The 21,665-nt window shown below is 36.6% G+C and overlaps 1 protein-coding gene across 1 annotated transcript in view; it reads right to left on the bottom strand.

Annotated features, from left to right (window-relative positions):
* zswim6 (zinc finger, SWIM-type containing 6) overlaps positions 1 to 21,665 on the bottom strand; it is a 228,064-nt gene that overhangs the window by 32,411 nt on the left and 173,988 nt on the right. The window contains exon 8 of the mRNA XM_028805456.2: positions 20,792 to 20,935. Within this exon, the coding sequence (XP_028661289.2) occupies positions 20,792 to 20,935 (144 nt within the window). The remainder of the gene's footprint in view (positions 1 to 20,791; positions 20,936 to 21,665) is intronic.

Below are 21,665 nucleotides of genomic sequence, written 5' to 3'. Positions count from 1 at the left end.
ATCGAATTTGTCAATTTAAGATTATTATTCCTGTAAATCTGCCTTTGTTTTGTTGTTTTCAAGCAGTCTCACATAAAATTACCAACAATTCTATTACTTATGCCTGTGTACTAACTAATCCAGAAATTGCCACTGGAGTAGATAGCAATAATTACTCATAACTGGAGGGTGTGCCCTGTTCGCTCCCATTCAATCCAGATATGCGTCATTTGTTCTGTCACCACGTTTGCCCCATTTTACATGTTGCAGTAATGAACATTAGTTTGATTTCAAAGGGAGACAGAATAGGCACCTGCTTCAAGCAATGCAGAACTGGATAAGTTGGTTATAAAATGAATGGGTGGTTGGATGCACATGTGCCATGTTCATTATAAGCAGAGGATGAATGCAAAGCGTCTGTTTATTTATCAAGGCTATGTATGGTTTTGTATTAAAAGGTGATAAATCATGGTCAAAAACAACTACAACTGACAGCTGATTAGTCACATTATTGTGCTCTCAAAACAAGAACATTTTGATATATTTTTTTTAATTTCTGAATCAATTATATAAGTGGACAAAACTATTAATAATTAAATCTTTTTTGTACTTCTTGAGATGTAACTGTGACTGCAACACTTTTTCACTCGCTCTTTTGTGCAGTGGAGTTCTTTTACTCTCAATCTCCCTTTTTCTTTACCCAGCCTTTCTCTGTGTTTCCACCATGCAACTCCTTACGTACTGTACATACTAAAGGTTGAGAGCCACTGCACTAAAGAATTTGCTTCATATGGAAAAAAAAAAAGTGCTATAGAAAAAGTAAAAACAAATAACATAAACACAACAGATGAGTAATGAACCATATGGAAAGCATGAAGAAATCCACATATTAAATTATACAAGGGGGCTCCGCCCCCTGCTCGCTTCGCTCGCCTACCCCCGGCGTTTTGAACCCATGCCCACTGGGCAGCCGTAGTTTCAGACGCGTGTTGTAGGAGCTTGCGTTGTTTTGAACCCATGCTTGCCCTGCTTCTGCGGTTTGAGACACGCGTTGTAGGCGTATATCCGTCAGTCGAGCTCGTTCGGTTTGAACCCGTGCCTGCTTTGCCTCTGCAGTTTCAGACGGTGGGTCGCGTTCGGCATTTTGTACGATCCCAAGCAGCACATTATTCCTAACTTCACTCCGCAGTAGTGCCACTCACAATATGGCGGCAACGCCTGCGCCTTCCGTATTATGTCAGGTTTTACCATGCTGTGTAGGCGCCTTTGCCTTTCGTACTGTCCCGCGCCTTCCGACGCGCGATGTAGGTGCCTGTACCTTCCGGGTCTGCCTCCGCTGTGTGGTGTGGACGTTTAACTGTCGTTGTTTCCGCCTTTATATTCTGTCCCTCACTGTGCATGTGTTTCGTGCCTAGGTTTTTTTGAAGCTGTTGCATTCCAGTTTTCATCATCTGTAACCTGCTCTCCATGTGTTTGGCCCCGTTCTTTAACCTCTTTATGACGTTTTACTTTGTTTTCTACTCTGTCTTTTATTTTTGACCTCGCTTTATCCTGCTTTTGTTTCAATGACACCTGGTCCGTGGTGATTATATTCTCCCTTTTTCGAGTACTAATTTCCATTTGTTTGCGATACTGTGATCTTTACTGTACTGTCAATAATACATCACTGTAATGTGATCCACCTATGCTGTATAGTTTGGACGTGTGAGGATGACGTACGTTTAATACGGAGCGTCCGCCCGTGTCACTCTGGGGCCCCCCATTGTTAATACGGAGCTTCTTCCGTACTATCATGCAGTGCATTGTGGACCACTGCAGACTCCGTGGTGTTTCCCATTTCACTTTGTAGCTCGGTCAGTCGAGCGGTTTCTTTTTGGAGCCGTGCCTACCTGGTTTGCGGCATGTCAGACAGTTCGTAGTCTCTCCCATTTCACTCTGGGGAGGGGGGCTTTGTGTGGCGCCTGCGCACTATGTCTCCTGCGTCCACGGGCAGGTCCCTGCGTCCATATCCGGTTTACCATTCTCGGTTAGTAATATGGATTTTATATTTGATATTTTCTATTAAGATACAATGCTAAGCAGTACTATTACTGTTGTAACAGTCTTAATTAACCTTGCTTATTATCTTAAGAAGATCATTGATTCAACAGTGATGATAGTGTGTCTTTGAGGTCAATGTGAAAATTGTAATTGTTTTTTAAATGTTCAGAAGGTAGTGACACAGACAGGGGTGTTGTCACCCATGGTCTCTCTCTTTCATTTAATTTATGATTATTAGAAGGTCTGAGTGATGTGCTCTGTGAGTAAAGATAAATTCCAAATTACCACTTACAGGCTGGAGCTGATAATTCACAACAAGAAAAACATAATAGGTAAATGGAACCTACACAGCACCCTTTGATGTTTATGTATGCAGAAGTTTTCTTTCCTTTAGTTCATTCCATGTGATCATACCTATAAAATAATTGGACACCATGTCTGATTTAAACTTGTTTTTGAAGTGTTAATACACACACATACACACAGGCACTTTGGTGAACTCTCCTAATGGAATAATGAATCTATGTATTTATTATTTATTTTCAGCTATTATTTTATTGCTGTTTGTGTATATATATATATATATATATATATATATATAAATTTTAGCTATTTTTATATATTGCTGCTTTTATGAGATATGTCATATCAAATGTCATTGTGCATAATTATAATGACAAAAAAGAAAACTAACCCCAGTTATATGAAAAAGTAAGTACACCCCATGAAATGTTTTTTCTTTTAAACATATGTGAACATATCAAGATTTCATTTTCATTTAAATGTTATCTTTAAATAAAGATGATGCAATTAAAAAAATATGAAAATATGACTTTGAATAATTTATTCAATGAAAATGAACATATCCATAATTTCTGTCTGTGGAACAAGAAAACACACCTTGGCTGTAATAGGTGTTATTGCTCCCTTTGGCAGAAAAAACCTCAAGTAATCATTTGCTAAAACGGACTACCAGTCTCTGACATTGACCGGGAGAAAGTTTCTCCCACTACTTGATGTGAAATTCTTTTAGCTGTGTGATGTTTGAGGGGTGTATTGCGTGCATGGCTTGTTTCAAATCCCCCATACAGCATCTTGATGAGATTCAGATCCAGACTTTGACATGGCCATTCCAGAACCCCTCATTCTGGTCTTTCCAGCCAGTTCTTTGAAGGGTCATATTGCAAGGTCCACTTTCGGTTGAGCTTCAATCTTTTTGACAGATGGCCTTACATTATCCTCCAGCACCCTCTGATCCATCCATCCATTATCCAACCTGCTATATCCTAACTACAGGGTCACAGGGGTCTGTTGGAGCCAATCCCAGCAAACACAGGGCACAAGGCAGGAAACAAACCCCGGGCAGGGCGCTAGCCCACCACAGGGTGCGCGTACACACACACCAAGCACACACTAGGACAATTTAGAATCGCCAGTGCACCTAACCTGCATGTCTTTGGACTGTGGGAGGGAACCGGAGCACCTGAAGGAAACCCACACAGACATGAGGAGAACATGCAAACTCCACACAGGGAGGACCCGGGAAGCAAAACCGGGTCTCCTAACTGTGAGGCAGCAGCGATACCCACTGCGCCACTGTACTGCCCGATTTGAAGCTTGTGCACTTGCTTATTAGCTACTCATTGGGCAGTCTGAATGTGTAAGTGGTACAGAAACCAATGCAGACAGAAGCTTTACCCCCACCCTCTGATGCTATGAATAATTTATAGCTGAATCTAAGATATTAAGCTGCTTAGGTCGTGATGCAATAATGGAAATCCCAAACCATAACATTCGCAACACCAGGATTTACAGTTGGTATCAAGTTCTTCTGGTCAAATGCTGTCTTTGGTTTTAACCAAACATGTCTTCTGGTACTGTGACCAAACAACTAATATTGTCTTATCTGTCCAGAGCACATTGTTAAAGAAGTCCTAGTCTTTGCTTAGCTTAGGTGTTAGGGCAAACTTTAGTATTGTCTTGATGTTCTTTCTGGACATCAAAGATTTACTCCTGGCAAATCCAGGCAAGTAGATCCAAATAGTGCTGTCTCTTCCTAATGGTAGACTCATGTACTTTGACATCAAAAGCTAGAAGGTTGTGTGAAATTCTTGGTTTATGGAGACTTCTTTCAGCGTCTTGCATTCTGCTTTTGGTTGTTTGAAATCTTCACTTTTAGATGATCTCCTGGACAGTGGAATGGTCGATATGGTTAAGATCTTTTTAAATCTCTTACCAGGCTCATTGCCATTATTTTCTGTAAATTGTACATTTACATATTAATGAATAGATTAATTGCCCACATTAATATTTGAGCATCTTTTCTTTCCAACTTCAGTTGAAAATCAGACCCAATGAAGGGGAGAAATGTTGCTGCTTCACAAAAGTTCACCTACAGTTTGAGGATACACCATCTGTAATTATTTTATACCATTAAACCCATTTGCAAACTATCGAATAGTTTGTAGGACTTAAACTATCTATGGTGCATTTATCAGCGTTCAAGGATATGCTATCATTGCTATGATTTGGCATACAAGAATGACTATAATAAATTAAAAATCCCCCTATTAAGCCCTCCATATACATGCTCTGCCTGCTGCTCCATTTCAGAGCCAGCATGTGCCTATTTTAGCAGAAAAAGGTGAAAAGCAAGAATTAGTTAATCTGTCAATTGTAAGGTGCATACAAACAAAATTTATGGAGAGTTTTCTAACTTCACATAAAGTCATCTAACACTGAAACCAAAACTTTATTATATGAGTATTTTACTCATTTGTATTATAGGAAATTTTTGAGGAAATGGAGAAGGGAGAAAATACAATCTACTCCAGCATTGTCAGTAACATTCTATACTTGACACACACAAAAATGGCTAAAGTTTGCAGATATTACTGGAAATAAAATAGAATTTTGTCTCACAAAAGGAAAATATATTTTTCATTTATAAATTTGCCTTCTAGTCTGAGTTCTTTGATTTCAACTCAAAAATAAAGAGGTTCCAGCTAATACACTGTTTAAGGGTGGGCTAATCAATCTGGTGGATTCATAAATTCATAAATGATACATTTTTGTGAATAAATCAAGATCAACCAAAATGTTTTACGTATTGTGCCAGCAGATTGACAGCTGTTTTAAAAGAGAACATTTAATAAAAAAACTTAAAAAAACAGAAAAAGACTATGCTTAGTAAAGGCATCTATGAAGCAAATACCTATAGCCACTTTTTTAAGTGAAGCATTTGTTTATTTGAGTTTGTTTCTATTGTGATTTGGTCCCTTTTAAAAATTCTCTTGTTTTTTTATGCATCTTTTTTGCCATGAAGGTTTTGACTTATGCCGAGTTTGATTCTGCAGTTTGAAAAATTATTCAAAACTTGCTTAAGGTTCTTTGTATATTTCCATGTCTTTTTTTGTATTAGGGTTGTGATTGGTATGTCTTTTGTTACCATGGTTACCAACTGGGAGCACATAGGAGTGTGTCATCTTTGAGTGACGGTTTAAACGGTCACCACAGTGCACTCTGGGGGTCATCCAAGATTGAATTAAATTAAGTTAGTGTGTGGTTTACTTTGCTTTATTTTTGACCTTCAATATAAAGACTTCTCGCTTTGATTTTTTTTCAACTACAACATTTGGTTTCTCATTTAGTCTTTGGCAAAAGGTAGGATGATTTTTTGTTGTGAACTTTCACCTGGTTTTTGACTATGCTTCGATTCCTATTTAAATAAATCTTTGTGCCTTGTCACTTTAAAGGCACAACAGTTTCACTGCTCTGCGTGCTACTAAGAATATAATATCAAAACAAATGAAACAGCAGTAACAATGATGCATGCATCCATTAGTCAGTGATTAGGGATTGAAGATTTTTTTAAAAGAATATGCCATCCAAAAATAGTAACGTGTTGTTTACCCCATATTTGTAGTGATGACCAAGATAAACTTTTTATCTTGTGTTTTCATAGCGAATAGAGATCACAATGAGGGCCAGCAGTAAACAATATTAGAATGCACATGCATAATCTCTTGCAACTCATCTCCACATAACATTTATTCAGTCATATGCTCACAAATACACTGTTAAATAAATATTTTTAAAAAATCAGAGTAGTGCATGAACAGGAAGTGTGTTTAAACAGGATATAGCTTTTGAATTCAAGACAGGACTTTTGATAAACAAAAGAGGGGGAGAGGCAGATCTTTGCTGATTTTACATTAAATGTATGAGTCAAATGTTGAAATGTACTGAAATGTCATCATCTTATTATGCAAAGTCAATGTCTATTGTCTGTCATTATTGTGAATACTGGTGTCTGACACACAGCAACATTTTAACCTAAACTGGAATTGCTTTCTAAGTTTCTGTATACAATACACCAGATTGTTGGAATATGAAGATTAGGTACAAACAAACAGGAAAAAGTAAAACTGTAATTGCTATTGCAGTATGTATAAAGTTTAATGGAAACCTATAGTACAGTGAGAAATCAAAAGGCATTATAAGCAAGACTATTCTGAAACAGTTTTAATTCTAACTGTAAATACTTAACAACTTGGCACCTTTAATGTGTGTGGTGTGTGTACTAGTAGCAGGTTTCCAAAGTAAATACTGTAGGTACAGAAAAGAATACCACTTACAGCTGTGTTTTCTGTGCTAGGTGTAAAGCAGTTTTACAGCAGGACAAGATATAGTTACGTAAACCCAGTTTTATTAGATGAAGTGCTTTGGTTCATTGAAGTTAAAATAAAGTCTACATTTTATATGAATATATGTTAATTATTCATCCTCATAGATTGAAAGTGACAATAAAAATATCAACAGTGCTACAAAGTATAACCTGATTAGTACACTCAGTAATAAACAAAAAGATAGAAATGTTAAGATTCCAAAAGAAAATGGAGAAACAAACAGAATGTTCCCTAAGACTAAACAGAACTTAATAAGTTCTGTACAAATAAAAAACACAGAATTTAGGAAGTAGTATAACAGACCAGAAATGTTACGTAATACTTTCAGGACATACTTCTGAAAAGGAACACTGTGACAAAAACATATGAGACTAAGAGTAACGCTAACTGTTGCTGGAATAAAGTTCACGGCCATGTAGGCATCTCAGACTATATAAAAACTGAATGAGTGTGGAGTTACTGCTGTTACTCTTTCTGCCCACAAAGCTGAGCCTCAGTGCGTAATTAAGAAGTCAGTATGTAAATGTAATAGATTTACTCCACTCAAGCACCAAAGACCTATCAGAACAGCTATGAATAAACAAATAAGTAGCCAACATATAGTTCAGGAGTAGAAAAATACTAACATTGACACAGACCACATTACACAGCTGACGTCTAAGGGTTCATAACCATATGTTCAAAGTAAAGCTAGGACATCCAACTGACAGAAGGACAGAAAAATTAATTATTATCATTTTGAACCATCACACCCTACTTTAAAGAATAAAGATTATACCCTATTATTAAATATTCAAACTAAGTACAATAGAATCAACGTAACAATTATAACAAAAGGAAAACCTGCAACAAGAAACAGCAGGAAAAGCATACCTGATAAATATCAACAGCAATTATTAAATAAAGCTTTAGAAATCAAACACAATAAAAATGATAAAGGATACATAGAGATAAAAGTGGCAAGGTTAAGTTAAATTACTTCAAAGCAAACCCTTGGCAGGGAGTATTCTGCTCCTTGCCAAAATGATTCTTCTCTTTATTGGTTTTATGCTTAAAAAACAACAAAAAAACCAAAGTGCCCAGTTTTACGGAAAGGTTGATGAAGCACAACGAAGCTTACCTTCCCTTTATATATTGTGCCTTCTCAACATGCTTCCACTAGGGGACAACAGCAATGTAATATCTAATTATGGACCTAATAGGATTCCTACCTCTTTCTTGGGGTCAGTCATATATAATTATGTATAAGCAGCTGAAGAACTTTTAAATTGAAGTGGAAGACCCCTTCTTGCACATGCAAAATCAGCCAACTCAAGAGAAGGGATACAGAAAATAAAAAGGTGTAGAGACAACAAGTCATTTCCCCACAATGCTAGTTACAGATTGTTTGATGTCTTCAGTTTCTTGTTTTAAATTGTGCTCTCCCTCATATTAACAATAACCTGTGTGTTTACCATACAATATTTTTTTAAAGCTCATTTACTTTGTTATTTGACATATTTGAAGACCAAAAACGTGTGCGTGTAAAAGCAGTATAAAAACAGATGTTGTGAATACTTTAATAAATTATTATAGTAACAATGTATTACACACAAAGCTAGACACTGAGCAATACTAGTGTTATACTATACATGCTATAATAATATCACAACCATGAAAACAGTTTTAAAGCATTCAATAAGTGTACTACCTCTACTCACAAATTTAGAACATGAAGGAAGACTTATAGAGAAGGGAGGTTAAAGGAAAGCTGAGCTGACACTTAAAATGGGTAGAGCCAAATGCTGTGGTACTGACCTTTATGCAAAAGCAGGGGAGAGATGATTGGTTGTAAACAAACAATTGGCCTGAGGCAGAGCTCTATATACAATTTTAATTATTTTATTTTGACAAAATCTTCACTCTTACCATAGGAGAGTATGTCTTTAATTAATGAGGTTGTACTCCATTTGTTCCAGGAGAGGAAAAAGGAGGGAAAATGTGGATATACCTAACAGAGTAAAATTTTAAATAATGCTTCCTAAAACTAATGTTCAAAGGGATAGCTAAATGCCTTTAATTTAAAAAAAAAAAAAAAAGTACAGGAGTTAAATTCAACTAAATGATCCTGTACCTCACCTCTATGTGTAAAACAGCAGCTGAAACACATCTGTTTTATTTCTGAGAAGACAAGCAGTGTTTCATTTAGGGAGGAACCGAGAGAATGTTGCCCCCAGCAACCCTTTGTCCCCTTGGCCCACAACCAATATCTGCATCTTCTTTCAGATGACAGTACATGTAACTTTGACAGAACTGTTTTGTTTACTTCTGTTCCATGTTATATCTAGAAATAAATTTAAGCAAATTATGCAGTCATTTTGAGGAAGGGCTTCAAAATACCTTCAGATTAGTGCAAAGTAAAAACTGCATTAACTTGACACCTTTCATAAATCTCCCACTAATTATGTTATTTAAGCTAATAAAAGAGAAGGATTGCTCACATGTATTAATTGGGGCCTTTAACTTTATTCCATAGGGCTTGGCTGCCACTGATTCAAGGCAACCTTACACAATTACACTGATTCCTGAGTAAAATGAACATCAAGCAAGACAAATACAACAAAACAATCTTCATTGCATGCTGTTGGATGTTGGACGCCACATCAGAATACATTAGAGGTACGAGTCTACTGTAGTGCATGGCTGCACAATCTCAGACAACTAACAAGCTACTAACAGAGGGCCAAGCGCTTTTTTAAGGTCTTGACTGTTGTCCAGTCGGAAGCATTAACCTTTGCTGTACTATGATAGTAGTAAGAGGACTTTTTTTCAGTATTACATGTGACAAATTTATATCTTTAATTAAAGCACTGGAATACAGTATACCAAGAAAAAAAGGAATCTAAGTTTACCCTATTGCTTAAGTCTGTTATCCTTTTGTTCAATTGCATTTTCTAAATTAGCCACAAGATCATTTTCCAAACCTGCTTTGTCTATTGCAGAGTACTTCAATGGTAGTTCCCAACCCATTACAGGGTACACTTGTGCATACACCCATATATTGCTATGAGCAGCCAGTTTATAGTCACTAATTGATATAACGTGCCTGTACATGCTGGAAAAAAATAACAACATGTGACAAACAAAAGAATATTATTCAGTTAATCAAGACTGTATCTTTAGGATGCCTGTCTTTGACCCTATATTCATTTCTACTGCATAAATGGCTCTAGGCACCATGTTCCTTTACTCAGTTAATTTTACAATGAAACACTCCACTATCTTCAGTATGAAAGATGCTATAAAATAAGCACTCTCTCACAATCTTTATATACTTATTCCTATAATTGTACGCAATTCAAAGATAAACAGATGAACAGACTTCCTCAGATTTCCACAATTGATTAGAGATGGAGAATGAACCCCGCAAACTTCCATTCCTAAGATAATCAATACCCTTTTGTCTTTTTCTGTGCTATACTGCTTTCCAAGATCTTGCTAAAATAAAAGGTAACCAATTGATGCAAAACATAAAAGTAAGAGATCTAGGGGGAGAACAAGTGTTATGATGCTTCCTAACAAAATTACTCATTTCATTGCTTTACTTTATTAGCTTTATTTGAGATTGGATTCTCGTGATTTAAGGTCTCAGGATTTAAATCAATGACTCTTTGCCGTTGTTGTTTATATTACTTTTTATTTCTACTTAATATAATTGTAGTATATGCTTTGACTGACCATTACAAAGTTGTTCCAATTTTCTTTCCCATTTCAATATTTGTAATGGTACCTGTCACAAATGATGGTCATATTTTCAGACAACTGGCATTCAACTGAAATTTTTGTCATTTGCATCCAGAGTAATCTCTTTCAGAATGTAACTAACTTTGACTGCAGTCTGGATGATTCAAAAAAACAACACTGTGTGTATGTATGTGTATATCTGTGACATCTTCCAATATAATGTTATTTTATTTCTTCTTAAATTTTCTTCCGTTTTAGTCATTCTGGTGTGTGATAGTGTATATCTGCTTATCTATTTATGTATTTATCTGTTTAAAGAGCTTCTGTAAAAAAGCCAAAATTCCACTAGGGACAAATAAAGATTGTTTTTTCATTCATTGGATAATTTTATCTATCTATCTATCTGTGGGAATTTGTAGTCCCCACCTGCTTCAAAAAGATAACCATCCCTGTGTCTAAGAAAACAAAAGTGGAGGGTCTGAATGGCTACAGACCAGAGGTACCCACTCACATTGATGTGAAATGCTTTGAGAGACTGGTGCTTGGACACATTAAATAGCCCATGCAGTGTAGACCACTACCAGTTTGCCTATCATCACAACCAGTTGCAGAGAAGATAGCCTAATCTCTTTCAATTCACATCATCCTTTCACACCTGAGCAATAAAAACTGCAAGGACAGATACTGGCTAATTTTTACTACAGTAAATCATTCAACTTGTGTTCTAACTATCAAAAAGTCTTGTAGGCTAAAAACTGAGGAGTTCCTATCTAAGCTGCTGCTTCCAATTATTTGCTACTTTCACTTTTATTATAAAGTCAAAACACTGTTATCTAGTACTGTATGTATTATGGGAGGGCACCGGCTTTAAATGGACTTATGCAAGTATTTTACTCTTCTTTTTGGCTGCTGTAGTCTTTTTACTTAATACAGCTGCAATCATTAATCTCAATTGGCCATTTAAACCCTTGTGTTAATATGATGGTTCTGTCAGAAATGCTCAAGCAAAATGAATACTCCCTTATATATTCCAGCTACAGGCCTTAAGTGTTATCAAACATTGAGGCAAAACTGCTTGCCAAAGTGTTTTTCCTTAGGCTGCAGTCTGTCATCCCTAAGCTGATCCATCCTTACCAGGCTGGTTTTAGTAAATCATGCATGGGGCCTGACAATGTCTGCCTACTTCTTCAAATTATTTTTGCCTCTTCTTCACTTTCTTCCCCATCTATGATATTATTGTTAAATGCAGAAAAGGTATGCTATAGTCTAAACTGGATATGCTTATTGGATATGCTTATTGATCATATTCCACTATTTGGGTTTGGATCATAGTTTACGGCATGATTAACACCATTAGAAGTGGTACTAAATCTAATCAACACCTTTTTCCCACTGTCACCATTAATCTGAAGTTTGTCACAGGAAATATTGACCATTATAGTTCACAGCTTTGAACATTTCGCACCCATTTCCATCAAAAATTCACATCACTATATATTATATGCACACAAAATTCTCCTCTTTACAAAGAATGTTCCTACAGACCATCCATTATTTTAAATGTATTTTGAAATTTTAAAATATTATCTGGATATAAAAGTAACTGGACTAAGGTTATAGTTCCACTAAACAATCAAATTCAAGCGGCTAAGCTCGTCCCCCGTTATCCAGGTACTAAATCAAATTAGGTACTTACCCCATCATAATTTTAAGAATGAGGTGAAATTGATAACTTCCAACTTTATTTGAAATCGAAAGAGTCCTTGGTTAAGCATTCCACACTTATTTACCTACAAATCAACAGTTTCTCACATGGCTAGGCTTTTGTTGTTAGATTAATCCGCAGGTGGCTTAATCCTTTCAATGTCTCATTTTGCTGCCCTTGAAGAGCAGTCTTGTTGACCCCTATAATCTAGCCTACCTTCCCTATACAGAAATAAAATAAAATAAAAACTTGCATTTTTGAACAGTTTTGTCTTAACCCTCCTTCGAAAGATAAATCAGCATTATTAATTACCTCAGTCATTCTGAACAGTCACTTCTCTCACTCCTCCATTCTGGAAAGCAGTGCAGAACCATTAACAATAACACTATTAGATTCAAGGGCAGATTTATCCAAAGGTCATAAGGTAACAGATCAGCTACTTGTTCTAAGAGATGCATGTTTGTTTCTTATGTATATGTTACATTCATTCTATGATTTCGTATTTGTTGTCAATTTTAAGTTTGTTGTTTGTACTTGTTACACCTGGAGGTCTTCACTTTTAGCTTCAGTGGGATTTCTGAATTGAACTGATCCTCTGAACTCAACCGAGTTTTATCACAGGCCAAAACATCACCTGACGGGAGCCAAAAACGCCCCTCCCTTATCACGTGCGCAACCTGGACCTCATCTATGGAAAACTAACTACAGTACATGCGCGCACACATACCAGACTTCCTGCAGTCCTCAGCATCTGCTGTTCATGCTATTCACCCACTGTAAGCATCCTTGATAGGCCAGTCATGCTTTCTGCAGTACCGCAATTCAAAAACCACACAGCTGCAATGGAAGAATACCAAAAGGAAGTAGACAGGTGGCAGTCATGCATCTCCATCAAGGACCCATCAATTTGATACGCCCGCTACACCATCCACTCCAATCCCAGAGAACAAATTGGTACAACTATGCATATTCTTTTCTCTTAAAGTGACTGAGCCTTTCTACTAGGTGTGGTTCTTTTAAAACAGTATTCTGTGAGGCGCTACTTCACATTATTGTAGTAATATTATAAATCTGAGGAGGACATGCAAGTGAGAATTTCACTGTACACATACCAGTAAACTTGAATGTGAATAATTCTGACAATCTTGATTATCAGACTTCATTTTTGTCTTTAATAAAGAACATTTACAGCACCTTGAAACAGTAAAAAGGAATCATTATAGCATATGCATACCATTCTCTTAATGGTAAGAGAACATCACTTTAAAAATGGCACAGGCAGATTCATGTAAGCACAGTGCATAATGGAAAACTGAGTGTGACATATTTAGAATTCATATAAAGATATTTTTAGAATTAAAAAAAATCAGTTTTCATAAGAATACAGCAGCCATATAAAGCATCCACCCAACTGAAGGTTTTTGTGTTTTCAGTTGTTACAGCATGGAATCTTAATGTGTGAAATTAGCATTCTTTGAAATAACTTAACTCAATAAGTATTCATCCCATTGCGTCAATGCTTATCTGACTTACCATAAATTACAGCAAAAAATGTTTTAGGAAACAGTAAATGTACACCGGCTTTGAATTTTAAAGGTTATGTTCCATTTTTTGCAAAATTGCTAAAGGTACCACAAATTGAATAATAAACTTTTGTGAAAGCAATTTTTAGCTCCTGCGTTTTATTCTTACCTGGCCTAAAGTCTATGATTAGCAATAATGTCAACTTTTTAAGCCACCCAAGTGAGGTTTTTATCTGTGCAGATTAATCTGAAAGTCCCACATGTATTACAAACTACAGCATGTTTTCCTTCAGGAGTCCTTTGGATTTTTCTAAATCAGATTTGCCTTTCATCTTTACTAGTCTTCTACCAGGACGAAATGTAAAACATCCACATATCATGCTTCCAACCAGCATAAGGAATTATTTCTGCGGATAACGTATCGTGTTATGTCTGCTCCAAAAATTATGTTTGAGGCCAAATGCCTTTAATTTTGGTTCCTTCAGGACACAGAATCATTTTGAATCTTTTATCAGAGTTTACTTCATGCATTCTACAAAACTATAAACAAGATTTTGTTTTGGTATTTTTCAGTAATGACTTTTGAATCATTTACTCCATTACCGATTTGTGGTGTGTTAGTGGTCTTTCTGATAGCATGGTGAGAATTCTGTGGTACACATATGTATACTGTCCCAAACTGGAGTTATCAAATAAAAAAGAAGTGTTCTAAAGATGATGGAGGCTTGATTTTGTGCTGTCCTCTGGATATGCAACTTCAGAGGACACCCAGATCTCTAGACAGTTGGTTTGCAACTGCAGACTATGACTACCTTGGAATTTATCATAGTCTTCTCATGATTAGTATCTATAGTACAGTAAGACATACTGCAACTTACAGTATATACTTATATGGGGGGCTTTGTATGGGGTCAGCCATGGCTCACTTGCAATGCCACCACAGCCCACTGGTTGGGAAACACGGTGTTAGACAATATAACACAAACATCAAGGATTATGTTTGGTATTTTTCAAGTTAAAGTTATTTCATTGAACTCTGTTGTAAATTGATTTGCCACATGAAAGTGTGTCTAAAGTAAAGTGTTTTTTATAAATTTTATAAAATACCTTGCCTGTTCTTGTACTTTACAATGGAGCTGAAGGTGCCTAGGGTACAAACATGAAAAGAATCCTTAACACTTACCAAATATGTCTACTTGAAGAGGATAAGGTTTTGACTTAAGAAAACACAACTTGCTTGTTATGAGGCATCTTTGTCACAACAAAAGGAAACCTGAAATAATTTTACCATACATTTTTGGTACTACTTCATTTTCTCTTCACTCGTGTGCTTGCGGCAGTCATGGCAGATGGAGTTTTGACATTTTCCCTGATGCACCCCTAACACTGGTACACATACTGAATTATACGTCAGCTTATTCCTGCCACTCAAAACTATTTTTTTTTCTTTATTTTGCAATGATTATCACATTATTATGCAAAGATATTGCCTACTGCAGCTGGTATCAGTGTGCAGGTGACAGCTGCTAAGAGAGAACAGGAAGTGGAAGTGGAATGGGCACACCTTATGCAGATTTCAGACTGACATATCAAGCCATGCCTTAGATTGGAATCCCCTGGGAAAGTGGAAGAGAGGGAGACCAGCTCTGACATGGAAAAGAACTCTCAAATCAGAACTAAAGACCATAGGGATGATCTGGGGACAGACAAAGCATTTCACCCAAGACAGACAATTATGGAGACTGTTAGTGCAGGCCCTATGTCCAGTACGGCGCAAAGTGGACAGTTATGATCCATATTACTAAACGAGAATGGTAAACCAGATGGACGCAGGGACATGGGCCGTGGACGCAAAAGATGTAGTGCGCAGGCGCCACACAAAGCCCCCCTCCAAGCACCGGAAAATGAGCAATGATGCTCCGCGCCCATAGCAACAGACCCATGCAACAAAGCGCCAGACGAAGCCCATACCACACGAAACAGGACACACACAAAAAAGAGGATCCAGACCCACGACACACAAAGCCCCCCTCCACTAACAGAAATAAAAAATGAGGCAGCGCGCCCCTCAAAAAAAAAAAAAAACACGATTACTTATCCATTTTACTCACGATAAAGAACAAACAAGTCATGCATTCACGATCAGAAAAGGCTCCATATTGGCCGTCAGTGCGATCGTCCTTATTAACGTTCCATATTACCAACGATAATGAACAAACAAGTGATGAATTCACGATCACGGGTGCAAAACGATACGGCTCGAGTAACGGGACCACAAACACGAACCCGCATGAAAAAGAAAACAATACACGTTGGCGCCTACAACACGCTTCTGAAACCGCGGAAGAAAAAATGTCTCGGCTCCAAAAACACATGTCACTCCTTATTCAAAATACCGGTCCCAATCACAGAAACATCGGTATCCACTATGAAAATGAACAGTAACAATGCACGTGACATCCGTCTTGCCAAACTATTAATTATAGATGAATGTACAATGGCTTCCAGTCACTTACTCAACACCATGGATAAACTTCTATAAACGTTGATGAATAATAATATTCCCTTTGGAGGAAAGGTACTTTTATTAGGAGGAGATTTTAGACAGTCCTTAACTATTGCTCCACATGCAATGCGCTCAGCTATTGTTCAGTCCACCTTAAAATACGCGGACAATTGGCATTGCGTTGATGAATAATAATATTCCCTTTGGAGGAAAGGTACTTTTATTAGGAGGAGATTTTAGACAGTGCTTAGCTATTGCTCCACATGCCATGCGCTCAGCTATTGTTCAGTCCACCTTAAAATACGCGGACGACGTCATACATAAACAACAAGAGACCGGACTACAATACATATACAGGCGCGCCACCTGATTGGTAGTAAAACGAAGAAACGAACAGTCCGCATATTAACAGTGAGTGCGATCCTCCTTATTACTTATCCATATTCCCAACGATAAAGAACACACAAGTCATGAATTCACAATCACGGGTACAGAACGAGACGGCTCGAGTAACGGGACCACAAACACGAACCCACATCAAAAAAAAACAATAAACGTCGGCGCCTACAACACGCTTCTAAAACCGCGGAAGAAAAAATGTTACTCGGACAATTGGCATTGCTTTCAAAAGATACACTTGGTACAAAACCTGCGATGTCCAGATCCAGAATATAACAATTGGTTATTACAACTGGGAGATGGTACACTCACCAATACAGATGGACTTCACCCAGATATTATTACAATTCCTCAAGCCTTTATCTGCGACGACTTAGTTACGGAGATATTTGGAACAGCAATCTCATTAACACAACGCACTATATTATGTCCAAAAAATATTAATGTTGATCACATAAATAACCAAGTCATTGCATTACTTCCTGTAGAGGCACAGCTCTTTCTAAGCTCTGACAAAGTTGACTCTGATGACAACAATGACCATCTTAATTTCCCCTTACAATATTTGAACACTATTAACCCAGCCGGATTACCACAACAGAATCTTAACCTTTCAATCGGAACAATAATCATGCTATTAAGAAACCTTAACACTAAACAAGGTTTATGCAATGGTACACGTTTAGTCGTCAACACCATGACACACAATATTATTGAAGCAAGACTTCTTACAGGATCACATGCTAACAATACTGTTCTGATTCCTACAATTGACCTTACAAGTTCTGACCTAGAATTACCTTTTACACTTAAACGGCGACAGTTCCCCATTAAACCTGCATTTGCCATGACCATCAACAAATCACAAGGCCAAACCATGAACAAGGTTGGCATCTACCTCTCTGACCCCGTTTTTGGACATGCACAACTTTATGTGGCCTTCTCACGAGTTCGACGTTCATCTGACGTTAAAGTTAAGGTTATAAATGATCCATGCCAGGAGAAACTCATTCAAGAACAAGACACCATCTTTACTACTAATGTTGTATACAAAGAAATTTTCCGATAAATCTTTACACTGTGCCTTGCAATTTATTCTTGGCTTCCTATATGCGTCATCTACACCTTCACACTATGCTATATCTCATACATACATCACGCTATTTATAATTACCCCACACCAGAGGTTGGCGAGCGAAGCGAGCAGGGGGCGGAGCCCCCTAGTGATGACTAAAAGAGAGGTGGAGCACGCACATAGCATGCAATCTAGTGACAAAAAGAACAAATGTTATAGGCATACATTTCAATAAGCAAATACCACAGATGTTTTGACATAGGCAGAGTAGTAGCAGAGAGATGTAATTTCTGTCTCACAGCACTAGGTTCTGAAAAGAGTTTGCACTTTCTCCCTGTGTATTTACAGAGTGATTGGTATCAGGCAGTTAGTTTAACTGTGGAAAATTACCTGTTTTAACACAAAACTCTAAAAATGCATCAGTATTACTTGCCAATTATTAAAAAAGTTTAGTCCTTCATGTGCCGAGAGTGATCCTGTGACATTTTTCAATGAATGTCTGGTTGTCTCCAGAACAGAGACAGCAATTCACATCTGGATATCAACATTAAATGATGTTAATGACAGTACCTGGGGACAATTTTTTGAGGTGAAAAGCATATGCTGGATGAAACTGCGCACCTTGGGACTGAAGGATAGCTGCAGAGGAAGACTAGTAATGATGTAAAGTGTACAATCTATCTCCTTTTAAAATAGTTGAATCTCACAAAAATTTTGCTTTTTTTCCCCCATCCTAAAACGATATGGACATACTCTTTTGCAGAATGTATGTGTGTAATCTCAAGATGCAGATGAAAACACTGACTTTCTGGAAAAACAGATGTATTCAGTAAATTTAAGGCTATTGTTTTCATGTTTGGATCCCTTCAACTCCATTGTAAAATGCAACAACAGACGGATAAGGCATTTTTTAAAACATACAAGAAAAGTTCAGGTTTACAATGCAATTTCAGGTAGCAAATTAATACAAATCAAGATTGTTAAGAAATAACTTTGACTTGAAAAAGACTGAAGTTATACTTTAGGAGAGCCTATTGCTGAAAATGAATGTGTGCAAAAAAGATGTAACAGTACTTTCAGAAAGAAATAAAGCACAAGAATTAATTCACAGTTAGACAAACTAAAAGGTTACCAAGCGAGGGCACTACATATGTGCCACATTAAATAACAGTTCATTAGCACAGTAAACTTACATTTGCACAAGAAAGAAGACAGACTTCCATGTTTTTATTCAGGTGTACAATTTAAAATAAAACTTTAAAATGCAGTTCAGACTTGTACTAAATCTCTCTAGCATTCAGTACCACTCGCTGATGCACTGATTCACACCGTTCCACATAAGAACAGATGCTCACAAGCAATTATTATTTAAATTAATTTTTATTACAGCAAATTAACATATTTTACTCTGCTTTATGCACTTGTACAACTATTCTAAGTTCTGCTAAAAACTACAATCAGAACTGCATACATGGGATGATGGTTACCCCCAAAGCTGGCACTGTTCAGACCCCAGTGTGATTAACTAGTGGAGCTCTGTAGCATAAACGTGCAGTGTATAAATTTTGTTCAGGTAATCAGTGAGCTGAAGACATACTCAACAAATATAGACAGGCCAACCCTACAAGATATCCATATTCCTATACCAGAACCACCATACTATATATCATTTTAAAGAGATAAAACAGAAAAAAAATGCAAAATCAAGGTGAATACGGTACACCTATCCCCTTGCAACTCAACACAGATACTGGATAATACACAAGAAAAGCAACATAGCTTCTAACTAAGCAGACCACTGTACCAACATGCATAAACTGCACAGCAAAACTGCATAGAAGACGACAGATTAGCTGACAGAGCAAAACGTTTGAAGACTGAGTTCTGATTTTAAAGCAAAATTGTATCAGCAAAGGACTTTTTCACTGTGCTCCCCAAAAAGACAGCCTGCATTATGTTGTTAGAAGGTCTTGAATTGAAATTCTCAAGTGTGGTTAGATACTGACATGATGCATGCTATATACCAAAGCTTGAAGGTCAGTAAGAAATGATCCTTTATATAATATGGGAAGAAAAACATGAAAAACTCTGTTTTTATTAGAAAGTTAAATAAGGTCAATGGCAGATAAATGAGGATAGACAAGTTACTGTGCCTGAATGATTTACAAAGTAGCCTGCTACAAAATATATCCTGTAGCAAGCTGCATTTCAAGTGCATGTCCACCAACATTTTGTTAACACATTGTCCAATTGTTTATATAACATGACTCTGTAGCTGTATGACCGGGGAGGACCCTTGTCAATTACTGACACCAAAGTTATTTATGAAACATGGGGAAACTACAGGAAGATCGTTGCTGGTTTGATTTCCACAAGATGCAAAGATGTGTAAGATTAGAACTTTACTTTTGTCATGCTGTACATGCAAAAATACAGCAAAGATGGGTGACCCTTATAGTGTGATTTTTTTATATGAATCCCAATTCTTTAAATAAAATGTGATTTATGCTTGGGGGTAGGATATGCATTTATTCCCTGGAATGCATCAATTTTTAAAAGCAGGCTGCCAAGCTGAAAGCAAATGTAGACAAAATAAACTATAAGCTCATAGCTCTACAGTATTTTACTGCATTAATAGAATGTCTGCTTAGTGTTAATCTGACTGGCTTTTACAACAAGCACAAAATGTTATTTTTATCATGTAAGTGAAAATCAATCCAATTATTAAAAAAAAAATACAACAATCTATATAAAACAAAACCCCATTAGCTTTTGTGGTAGGAGTGTACTTTCAGATAATGTTACCAATATAAACAAACGTAAGAAACTTTTTTTTCATTGTTACTGCAATATAACATTTGGTAAACTGGAAATCCACTTGCCCAAACAAGAGAAACAAAGTAACATCAGAGAAATTTCTAGATGCAAAACATTCAAGAACTCCTTATGAAATGACCTGGTGCTGGTTAGGCGAAGGGTGTATTTAGTGTTCTTCTTCATTCCATTGTAAATGTAGTATTGTTTTTAATGACATATGATAATTCTCAATTGAGAAGACATACAGTTAAAAACGCTGATTGACAGTTAATATAATAACCTGTAAATAAACCAAAAAAAAGCATATTCATATTGTGTGGTTTGGAAAAAAAATACCTGTAAAGTCCAAAAATGCAGGTGAGCTGTCTTCTCCTCTGCACGTCTCCATTAGTGTACTAAAAAGTGTACCAATAGGATCAAGTGGGTGTCCCACCCAGCCTTCCAGGTTTGTTATAGATGTTATTCCTTTATGAAGAAGCTCTAAACAAAAAAATACAAAAGCTTTTCTAATGAAACTACTTAAGCAAACGCCATCTGAAGAAGCAATATGAGATCTACACAACATTAAAAGTTTTGTTTAAAAATGTTGTAAAGCATTTGATACAATACAATAATAACACAAACAGCAGTGGAGAGAAAGTAGCGGACAGATCTCCCTCATGGCATCAAAGTTTCTGCCTTCACTCCACATTTGAATTTGTCAAATATTTTTAAGAACAACAGTGATTTGAAATATTTTACTTGGACTTCCTCAATTCAAATCAAAACAGGCAAGTATCCTTTATTTCTTTGATAACAAAGATTGGTGCCAGGCTCTTCTATACCCAAAATTATTTTTAAAAAATTATTTAACTGTATACATTCCTGTACTTCAAGTTATCACATATCTTCATCCTTTTTATGATGATCTAATTTAAACTTAAATTGTTTTTATCAATGCTCAACTACTGTCTTGGCTTGAAAAATTTACATATTTGGTAATTTTTTAAGCTTTTCCTCCATGCCCCATAGACTGCAATTAAAGCAGCAATGCAGGAAAAGATATTTTTTTAATCTATAACTTTATAACACAATTTTTGTTGCAAATGCATTTATAGCGTGTTTGTGAAGAAATAACTTTGACTTGAAAAATACCAAACTTATCCTTTAATTCAGGAATTCAGAACTTGGTTCCAGAAAAGCCTGGTTTTGATTGATTCAGTCACTGTAT

Source organism: Erpetoichthys calabaricus, chromosome 7 (genome assembly GCF_900747795.2).
Source record: "Erpetoichthys calabaricus chromosome 7, fErpCal1.3, whole genome shotgun sequence".
Taxonomy (NCBI): Eukaryota; Metazoa; Chordata; class Cladistia; order Polypteriformes; family Polypteridae; genus Erpetoichthys; species Erpetoichthys calabaricus.
This window is presented reverse-complemented; position numbering and strand designations above follow the sequence as displayed.